This window comes from Nakaseomyces glabratus, chromosome M, assembly GCF_010111755.1.
Source record: "Nakaseomyces glabratus chromosome M, complete sequence".
Lineage (NCBI taxonomy): Eukaryota > Fungi > Ascomycota > Saccharomycetes > Saccharomycetales > Saccharomycetaceae > Nakaseomyces > Nakaseomyces glabratus.
In genome coordinates, this window is record NC_088963.1 from 153,407 (window position 1) to 163,945 (window position 10,539).

General features: G+C 41.0%; 5 protein-coding genes across 5 annotated transcripts; 2 read left to right on the forward strand and 3 right to left on the reverse strand.

Moving 5' to 3' along the window:
* Window positions 1-984: 984 nt before the first annotated feature.
* IRC3 (double-stranded DNA-dependent ATPase) lies at window positions 985-3,033 on the reverse strand (the record flags this gene model as incomplete). The annotated part of the gene is made up of 1 exon (XM_449400.1): window positions 985-3,033. One exon carries the CDS (start codon window positions 3,031-3,033, stop codon window positions 985-987), a length of 2,049 nt encoding a protein of 682 aa, XP_449400.1.
* A 373-nt stretch (window positions 3,034-3,406) lies between these two features.
* Window positions 3,407-4,579, reverse strand: GPI8 (GPI-anchor transamidase; the record flags this gene model as incomplete). Its single annotated transcript, XM_449401.1, has 1 exon — window positions 3,407-4,579. One exon carries the CDS (start codon window positions 4,577-4,579, stop codon window positions 3,407-3,409), a length of 1,173 nt encoding a protein of 390 aa, XP_449401.1.
* A 359-nt stretch (window positions 4,580-4,938) lies between these two features.
* UBX5 (DNA protein crosslink repair co-factor UBX5) lies at window positions 4,939-6,471 on the reverse strand (the record flags this gene model as incomplete). The annotated part of the gene is made up of 1 exon (XM_449402.1): window positions 4,939-6,471. The coding sequence occupies one exon, from the start codon at window positions 6,469-6,471 to the stop codon at window positions 4,939-4,941; it is 1,533 nt and encodes a 510-aa protein (XP_449402.1).
* A 504-nt stretch (window positions 6,472-6,975) lies between these two features.
* Window positions 6,976-8,394, forward strand: PEX3 (Pex3p; the record flags this gene model as incomplete). Its single annotated transcript, XM_449403.1, has 1 exon — window positions 6,976-8,394. The coding sequence occupies one exon, from the start codon at window positions 6,976-6,978 to the stop codon at window positions 8,392-8,394; it is 1,419 nt and encodes a 472-aa protein (XP_449403.1).
* A 1,427-nt stretch (window positions 8,395-9,821) lies between these two features.
* Window positions 9,822-10,361, forward strand: SKP1 (SCF ubiquitin ligase subunit SKP1; the record flags this gene model as incomplete). Its single annotated transcript, XM_449404.1, has 1 exon — window positions 9,822-10,361. The coding sequence occupies one exon, from the start codon at window positions 9,822-9,824 to the stop codon at window positions 10,359-10,361; it is 540 nt and encodes a 179-aa protein (XP_449404.1).
* Between the last annotated feature and the right edge of the window lie 178 nt (window positions 10,362-10,539).

A 10,539-nucleotide genomic window follows, 5' to 3' on the forward strand; every position in this document is an offset into this window, starting at 1 on the left:
GAATAATAAATCCTCGTTTATCTGTTACAGTCCTGAGTCAAAATTATCAAAGAATTAGGATCAAAACAAAAACTGAAGTCAAGACACTATGTTTTATAATGAAATATCAAATGGTTCCATTACCATCCCATTTTGTAACATGGATGTTTCATATCAGTTTTAAACAAGTAAAACAAAAAACAATGCCAGGGTTCTGAGTCAGGAGGGTCTAGATAGTAGGTAAAATGAAAAGAATCTGTCAGTGGTCTTAAAATTAGGACAGATTTAGTGTTCCTTGGTAACAGTTAAACTATATTAAGTTTCATGATTTTTAATTTTAGTTCATGAAGACTGGTGTAAGGAAGTTTTTTATCATTGACAGTAGTAAACAGTTTCAAAACCTTATTTTCCAGTAGAGAGAATTTGTATAGCTACAAATATAAGCCCGTTGTTGTGGTCCATTGTTAGTATTGATCCTGTAATAATATTACTCTAAACCACTCTTGAAGTTAGAAGAATAAAAATAGCCATTATAAAAATAATAATAACGTCTTAAAACGGACATTAAATGGGTGTAAAGAATAGGAATGGGTGGAAAAATAGCAATGCCTCCTTGAAGCTTTTTAGTTTGTTTGTTTTCAATGTTTCAGGTTCATCAATGATCACCGCAGTAACCTTTTCTTTTAATTTCTTGTATCTACTCCACAGTTTCATTACTGATGTATTATAATAAGATAGTCTTCATACAGCAGTGTAGAAAACACACAAGAAAACTGAATTTCTTTTAGTTACCTAAAATGAATGGTTCTAGGAGTTGTTAGATCGGTATTTTTCTTCTGAGTTTTGTTGCCTTTAAAAGATTGGTTATAGGTTAATCACTTCACTCCGTTCCCATATGTTTCTTTTCCCCGTTTCCTAGCAAAAAGTATGACCTCAAGCGGAGCTACACCGGCCTTATCTATCCTGGCTAAAGTTACACTCTTTTTGTCAGTTATTTTTTTTAGATCACTTGCTTGTGTTCTTTAAATTTTTCAATAATCCCTGTACCGGGAATGTAGGAGCAATGCTGGTAGCGAAAAGTAATTTTGAGGCACTGCCCTTCGTTAAATTCTTGATGTAAGAAGAGATGGAAAATGGGTCGATATTCATGGAATCATTAGAGTTTTTCAGTTTTGTTAGTTGTTTCTGTATAATCTTTTCTACCAAGATTTTCTGTTTCGGAGAGGCCTCCTGGGATCTCCACCTGGCATACTTAATGATCCTACCTAGAGAATTTGAGTTACCGAGATCTTCATATTTCTTAATCACTTGTTCAAGTTTCAGCGTAATTTGGGAGAGATCTTGGTCCTTCTCCAATATAGTTGGAACGTAACGTATACTAGAGTTAACCTCATCTCTATAGAGCTTCGGGATTTCCCGATATAGTTTTAATGTGTATCTTGTACCTCCTGGTTTATCAGATGACCTATACAACCTGATATGATGGCCGTTACTCAAATCAAATGCCCAACAGTTCTTTGTAATACGTACCCATGCGTATTTAGATTTATGGATGAAGCTTAACTCCTCTTCAATCTGATTTATCTTGTTAAGATCAACCGCAATGCCAGCTTGTAACTTTTCATGATACTCTTTGAAATTAGCGTACGAGATCAGATTTAAGTCAAGTGCATCACCATGTGAGACTTCCAGTAGTGTTTGCTCCATTTTGTTCAATTGATTTCGAAGCATTTCCTCATGTGCCCGTTTTTGCAACTCGGCTTGAGTTTGCATCTGTTGATATTCAGCCATGCGAGTTTCTTCTTCTAACTTGATCTTCCTCAATTCTTCCAAGGTAGCGTTGTCAAAGGTATCTTCACAGGATTCAATCCCAAGTAATGAAGGTACTGACACCACACCCGCTTTTGTTGAGCCAACAAAATCAATGATATGGCAATATTCCTTTGAATGATGTAATCGTAACCCTCTTCCTATCATTTGAACTAGTAATGTTCGCGATTTAGTTGGTCTACATAAAAGTATGCAGTCAATATTAGGAATATCCGTGCCTTCAGTGAAGATGCCACAATTCAGAAGTACTTCTAGTTCACCAGATTTTATATCTCTAATTGCCTTCTGACGATCCTCAACACTTGTCTTTGACGATACCGCCTTTGCTTTAATGCCTCTTTCATTAAAGTACCTCTCCAGGCACTCGATGTGGTTGATATCTACCCCAAATAGTAATGATGATTTGATGTTATTCTCTTTTCTTTTCTCCAAATATGAATTATAAATGATACTGTTTACCGTCTGTGTATTAAGTAATCGAGAAAGAGCGCCTGTTTGGAAATCAGATGTTAATGTAGAGGTGGGGATTTTGGAAAGATCGACTTCCAATCTGACAGTGGTAAACTTACTTTCACAAAGCCAATTATCATCGATCATCTCTATAATGCCTCTGTGGTAGACCAGCTCATCAAAACTTTCCTTTAACGACTTCTTATCATATCTTTCAAAAGTAGCACTAAATCCTATTACAGGGATTCTTGTGTTAGCTGTATCACACCGAAAATGCTTCAGGACTTTCTTGTAAGAATCGGCAGCAGCATGATGTGCTTCATCTATGATAATTAAATCGATATCACCTTCTCTGTACTTGTGTAGTCGTCGGATGATAGACTGTACAGAGGCCACTATTACGTCGCTGTTGGAAACGTCACAGTTCTGATTACCCATCTCCAGTTGAATATTAAGGTCCTCATTAATTCTTGACGTAGTTCTAACGGCTTGTTCTGCCAGCTCTCTCCTATGAACTAATATGAGTGTTCTGAATCGACAAGCATTACCACGGTTCCGTTGCCGAAGTAAATTGATTAGGCTGGAAAATATAACTGTCTTACCACCACCTGTAGCTAGAGAAACTCCAATCCTTTTCTTCCCTAAGGCAATAGCATCTAAGCATGATTTTATAGCATCATTTTGATAGTCTCTTAGTATTGGAGTAGCTGTTGTAGAATACCACTTCAGCGAGGGGGCATTGTTTCGAAAAGATTGTTTTAGAATTCTGAGCATTCATATAGGCCATTGACTCAAAATTATAATTTGCAATACAATCTACTGAATCAGTCTTGTACAGTTACAAAGATAAGACTAGCCAGTTAATATGGTAGCCTTTGTAAACTGATCTATGTAAGCTTGGTGTACTATAATTTGAAAAAAAAAAAAAAAAAAAAAAAAAGGCGATGATGATAGTAATAGCCATTGCATCGCTTGTCGGTAATGTTAATGCACTCCTAATTATAGTAAGTATCTTAACATTCAAGCAATAAGTCGATTCTGATGTCCTGTTAATCTACTTATGTCTAGTTAAACCCAATACAATGGAGAAAAAACTCATGGTATTCTAACGATAATTACATTATATATGCGATGAACTAACAATTTATTAAAGGCTGAACTTTGCTGTTTCTTTTTTTGACGTTCTCTTAAATGTTGTGTATAGACCTAGCATTACAAGAATTATGAGCAATACAGTCATCAATCCCTCATTCGAGTTGTTTTTAGCATCTGTTATATTCTTATTCAACGAGCTCGCGGTTCTAAAGTAAATTGACGAAGCAGGTTCTTTAGGCTTAGGTGTTTGAGAAGATTTATCTTTCTTAGAGGCAAGTTGGCTCTTTTGGATTGCTAAATCTATAATATCCTCGTTATTTCCACTTGTCTTACCACTGTTGTCATCAGGTATAACATTTTGAACATTAGCAAAGAAATCTGTTATTAGAACATCAGACACGTTTCTTTTGAACAAATCAGATCTCACACCTACATGTGAATGTACTTTTTCAAATGTATAAGAATCAAACAAATCTTTCAATGTGAGATTTGATGTCTTATCGATTTGTTCCAGAAATTCCAAGCTATAGTATGTAAATCTGTCGATAACTGCAACACCAATTTCCACATCAGAGTGATGTGAGTATGAGCTTTCGTCCAGTTCACTTGAACCTACAGCAAGTACATTTGGAGAGTAAAACTTTGAGTACATGGTGTTGGCCTGACAAGTGTCAATCATGAAGAATATTTCGTTGTATCTTTTCTTTTCGTACATTTGAGCGAAAGCGTCTGCAATATCTTCTGAAGCGATCTCTTCGGCGTCCTGGAATTTTAGGAAGTCATCACCACCATGACCGGTTAAATAAATGAATATATTTGAGTTTTCATCCGTTTGTAATCTTTTTGACTTCGGTTGATCTTCTGTCCATCTGTCAGTCAGCAGTCTTATAAAATTCTCCACTGTTACTTCATAGCCTCTGTAATCAACCTCTACAGATTCACCATACAAATCAATAGCATGATCTTTGTTGTTGAATACACTTCCTGGGAACAGGTTCCTAGAGTTACATGCAACATCGTCACTCAACATAAGAATGATCTGCGAGTCCGGAATCCCCAGTCTCCTCACCGTCCTGTACATGCTCAGCACATTAGCCATGTGTCTATAATTAAACCAAAATCTGGAAGTCGATACCAGAACGGCCCAGTTGTTAGTGTGTTCAGCATTTACCACCCCGCAGGCCAGGGTTACTAGCCATAATAGGCACGGTAGCACAATCCTCATACTCTTCGGTGCTTTATAGAATAAGTAGTTAGCCTTTAGATACTGGCCTGTCCAGATATAGCTTACAAAACACCAATGCTATTAAATAACACCTCTTAAATGAGTAGATGGTTCTATTCCAATGTGGATTATTGGCCTTTAATAAATATATTTCACTGCAATTCGATTGTTTGGTTCATCACGAAATTACGTAAATTTCACTTCACAAAGAGGCGAGTATGAAGGGCTCTTGCGGGTTTTCAGTGAAATTTGATAGATGGCAAAGCTGCCTCTCGTCGATAGGTAATGGAAGTGTGGGGGGGGAGGGAGCATTATATTATTGTGAAACTTTCTATACATTCAGGTTTATATATATGAACTTATTCCTTCTCTACAAGTAGAGAGCTATTTCCCAACTCTGCCTCTGCTATTGTAAGCGATAGCTTCTCGATAAGGTTTTCTCTTTGGTGGTTGCTTAAAATGAACTGGCAATCGGCAAATCCATCGAGCTTAGCCTTGATAACCTCGTAAATATTTCTAACTGTATCTGTTAGGTTGAATCTTCTAACCATCCTACGGCCGTCACCAGTTCTGATCTGTATCCTTGTGGTCTTTCCTGGTTCATTCTGTGGTTCCTCGTGGTTGATGGGTTCAATTTGATCGAACAGTGACCCAGTAGATGGTTTTTCTTCTTCCTTTGCATCAGCTATTTCTGTTTCAGAGACTTCGTCTGTGTTTCGCTCGTTGTTAGATGGCGACACTTCTTGTTCACCAGCTCCTAGGGATTGTCTGATAGCAAGTTCCATCTGTTGTTCTTCTGAAAGAGTAGTAGGGTCAAGATCCGGTGTTGGTTGTTTGATCAGCGGGTTCTTGGAGCCCGGCTCCAGAGAGAAGTCTTTTAAGAACTTCTCAACTTCATCTAAGAAACTCTCTAATCTCGGCACTGTGCTGTCCCATTGTTTTAGTCTTTCACCAGTTAGGGGGTCTAGGATAGCAATATGTGGCAGTTCTTCCTTGGATTTGAGACCATAGAAGTGTACGTACGGCTCAGCATTTCTCGATTCGAATTGGTATTGCAAAAATATGAAGTTTTTCTTTATCAGTCTCTTAACACGCTTGTTTGACCATATGTCCCTGTTCAGCGCTTGGCATTGAAAGACGCCCGAGTCCTGAATGTTGATCATAATCCATCTCTTCTTCTTTCTTGCTTTTAATTTGGCTCTGTCCAAGTTCACCTTTGACATGATATCAAATGGGGGTCTAAATAGCATGGCGAGGCGGGCCTCCTTGGTGATAGGGTTCTTCAGCCGGCGTACTAGCTCTTTCCTCTCCGTAATGTTGCCATCATCGTCAACTTCCACTACGTCCTCTTCAACATACTCGTACTCATCATCGTCGTCTGAGTTACTATTAAACTCAGACAACGACGACGATGAAGACCCTTCTGAAGACGAGTCATCACTGTAGTCAAAGTCCATCCGCTGGTTGAATATTCCCTGTGGTGTCGAGTTATCAAACATGTCCTGCGCCACATTGCCACTGTGGTGCCTTAGAGACCCAAAAGATCCGCCAATTCCACCATATGTAGTCGGAAACACATGAGTCTCCGCCAGAGTCTCATGCCTAGCCTCATCGGGAGGCCTCACATCCGTCTGTGGTTCCTGATATGCTTCCTGTTGCAATCTCTCCGCCAGCGCAGAGTCACTCTCCGCGTGAGCCACAGAAGAGCTAGCACCACTAGTGCCAGCACCAGCGTCAGCACCACCCGATGGCAGACCCGAGACGCCATGCTCGAAGTACAGCGATATGGCAGTGTCCACATCACCGCCTGCCATGTCCAGGAACTGCCTGGCAACATCTGCGTCTTCAACAGCGGTAATAACCAGGAAATTGTTGATTTTGTCCTCTTCCATCGCTGTGATATAAACCTTGATCTATTCAGTTTACGACTAGTCACTCAAACAAGTACATTTGAGGGAGTTTGCCACTATTGAAGGTTAATATATTACTACTTTTCCAGAAATGAGCTTATTCGTATTGCGATGCCAGCACGTAGTCTATGATGAGGGCTAGCTGTGGGAAGGGTTCCAGAAGGCAATGAGCAGACACCAATACAATTCATCGACTGGTATTTGGGAGGTGGACAAGATGAGTTATGGTTAAGGTAGGTCTATAAAGTATGGCGATATAGTTGAAATACTTGCTGTTGAAACACATTGAGTAAGATTGGGAGGAACTGCTGGAGCCAAGCGGTGATTAATTTTTTAAAGCCGGAGTTTTTAGCAAAAGGGACACTAATAGCAAAAGCAAGAGACTAAGCATTGAAGAAGCTTGCGATTTCTGGTAGAAAGCTTGCTGATATATAAGGAGAGTAATTCATATTACTTCTAATCAGTCATCTAGTGATAGGCACAGCGATGGTTCAAGGACGTGCGCCGGTGAGTCGAAGGGTACAGAGGTATAGAGGTGGGTTGTTTATCGCAGCCGCGTCGGTGGGAACGCTAGTTGCTGTGGGGTCGCTGGCGGTATATATAGTGAAGCAGTGGCTCTATCGCCAGCAGCTGAGGATTGCTGAAGAGCATTTTGTCAAGGAGCAGATCAAGCGCCGGTTTGATCAGACGCAGAGTGACTCTTTGGCGACGTTGTATGAGCTAGTGCAAGTGAGTTCCATGGTCTACGACCAGAAGGACTTGAACCTTGATGAAATCATGCTTGCTCTGAGGGACAAGAAACTACAGAAGCAGTCTCAAACTGGCAGTGCCGCCAGAGCAGCGGACACCACAAGTAATAGCAGTGTGACGGGTGTTACATCTGCTTTGAATGACAAAGTCAGTGAGAAAGCCAGTAGTATAAGAAGTTCAAAGACCGATGATATAAGAAACATGACCAAAGGAGAGTTATGGAACCAGTTGAAGATCAGGAGCATTTCTAAGTTGGTGACCGTAACGTACACAACATCTTGTCTGCTACTAATGACTAGGTTACAACTGAACATTTTGACAAGAAAGGAATATCTTGAGACAGTGGTGAAAACTACAATGCAGAAGAATAATGATGCCGGCAATTCATCGGGATTCTTTTCTTGGGTGGCCTCGAAAATATGGGGTAGCCCCTCAAATGGAGAGGAGAAGAGAAAGTCTGCTCAGGATATGTATGGCGAGTTAGTTCAGGCTGAGAAAGCAGGGAAGCATATGTCAAAGGGCAAAGTCGAGTATATCAATGAGCAAGCATTTCTATCCATTTTCTGGTGGCTGATCAACCGTGGGTGGTCGAAGATACATGAGATTGTAGAGCGCGAAGTGCGGTCAGAATTTGGACATCTTGACCCCAAGGATGCGTTGACCATTGATGATTTTAGTGAGCGGTTGACGAAGGTCTATTACAGAGTTAACAAGACTTTGTTCCTGGTCAATGAGGAGAAAGAGAAGCCGCTTCTTGATATTATGATCCCACGGACCCCTCAAGAGTTGAAAAATGTCCTTGAGCAAGCAATGGACCTCGAATCTTTGCAATTACTTGAGCAAGATGACAGTATACTGCGCCAATTGTGTAAAGAGATGGAGAAGTATATGAAGAGCGAGGCCACATCTATAGTCATGGAGCAAGCGATAAACGAGTCCTTCGATTATGCGATCACTGAGATAGATGCCAGTATCAAGAAGAGGAACCAGGAAGAGACACAGATGGCATTGTTTGCGTTGAGCTGCAAAGAATGTTGTGACAAGATGCTTAAGACAAACATGATGACCATGGACAATGATTACTTAACTGTTCTCGACGGCATTGCAGTATTGGACGATCTAAGTGCTATGGTATATAGTAATTTTGGCCTCTAAGGACAAAACAAAACAGAATGGGGATACATAGTGCTTACTTACCATTATTTAACCTAGTCAAATTAAATAGTTGTTTTATTATTATTACATCGCGATTATCAAAGCCAAGTAGTGATCATGTGGACCCTGTTCCAATGCAAGAACTTCCTCCATCCCTCTTACCAGTAAAATGTTGAACCTGCTGCAGGGATACTCTTCTTCAAGAACGCAATCGTTCACCGTCTCTCTCCCCAAGCGTATTGTGTATCCCGGCAACTCCAAGCAGCCCGGATAAAGCCTACACACAAAGAGCCAGGGAGGCAAGGAGCAAATCGAGAATCCATTCTCTTTGTCAGTGAGATGTATGCAGATTATGGCTATTTTTGAGCTGAGAATAAATCTCGCAAACTGGACATCGAGAGGGTTAAACCCACACAGGGCCAGTGTGAGTTGTCCCGTTTTGTAACGAGGGCAAGAGACATTGTGCTGGGAGCTGATCGAAAAGCATGATGTTGTCACTCGTCAGTGTTAGACAACGTCTCTCAACCCTCATGCCGGGCTTCACGAGTTTATCGCAACTCTTCCGACTATTTGTGGCATAGTGATACAAGGAATCGAAGGGAGAGGGTGAATTGCTTGTTACGAGTCGTCGAAGAGGGTTAATTTGCCTTTTAAGTGAGGAGAGAGAGAGAGAGTTGCAGTATCTATGGGCCGAGAGAGTTTAGCTCTCCCTCCATGCTGGGTTTTGTACCCGGCTTTGACTACATATAGGGCTGTCGAGTACATGCCCCACCCACTCCTGATCCTTGTTCTCCTGTTGTCTTTGCGATGTACAAGGAAAGTTACTTTACGTGATATATTAAGAACCTTTCTTTCGTAAGGCCCAAATCGGACTAATCGCTTGGGATAGGAGAGTTGGAACTGCGAATCCTTTCCAATTGTTGAGACAGAAACTAAGGGTTCGCTATTTATATGCGAACAGCCGGGCTTACCTCCTGCAACATTGCACGCTAATGTCTTTCTCTTCTCTTCCCAGGCGTATCTTCAAAGGAGCAAGGAATGTAGAAGTGGGGTGTCCATCCCAGATGGCAAAACCCAGGAAGAAGTTGTCATTGTACAGTTCTCTTGAGCAATGCTTGTAGAAAAAACTGTGTATACATGTGTTTGTGAAGAAATAAAACTATATATAATATCGATTCTATTAGCCTTGGGACCCAATTAAGGCCATCGTAGACAACCAGTTTGAAATTTATAGCGAAGCTCGTTGTTTAGAACAAAAGCCCCCCAGGTTTGTTAGAAAGAAGGCAAAGGAGCAATTTTTGTTTGGACGTTTTATACCAAGTATTGTTATAAAGCAGTTTTATAAGAGTCTTACAAAGTTGCTGGTGGTAGAGCAATAAGATTGAAGGGTTACCTCACAGATTAGAGTATAAGCTAAGAAAGACGCGATGGACAAGAAGGGCAAGTACGTTGTATTGGTGAGTGGTGAAGGCGAGAAGTTCACTGTTGAGAAGAAGATTGCTCAGAGGTCCTTGCTGTTGAAGAATTACTTGAATGACATGCATGAAAGCAGTTTAGATGATGAGGACGAGGAGCAGGACGAGGACGAGGACGAGGACGATGAGATTGTGATGCCGGTTCCCAATGTCAGGTCGTCTGTGTTGCAGAAAGTGATTGAGTGGGCAGAACACCATAGGGACTCTAACTTCCCAGACGAGGACGATGACGACTCGCGTAAGTCTGCTCCAGTGGATGCCTGGGACCGTGAGTTCTTGAAAGTGGACCAGGAGATGCTTTACGAAATCATATTAGCAGCCAACTACTTGAATATCAAGCCATTGCTGGACGCTGGTTGCAAAGTTGTCGCGGAGATGATAAGAGGGAGGTCCCCAGAAGAGATCAGGAGGACTTTCAATATAGTAAACGATTTCACGCCTGAGGAAGAAGCAGCTATCAGACGTGAAAATGAATGGGCGGAGGACCGCTAAGGGAAATTTGATCAAACTTAGCCGAACTCAAAAGTGGTCTTGGTCAGAAACGATTTGATCCCTCATCTGCGTGGTTCACTTTGCCTTTGAAATCATTGCTGTGTGTGAACAGTTGTCTTTTCAATACTGGCAGGAGAGCATAATACAGAACAAAACTGAAAAGCTAGTTAAAAGGGTT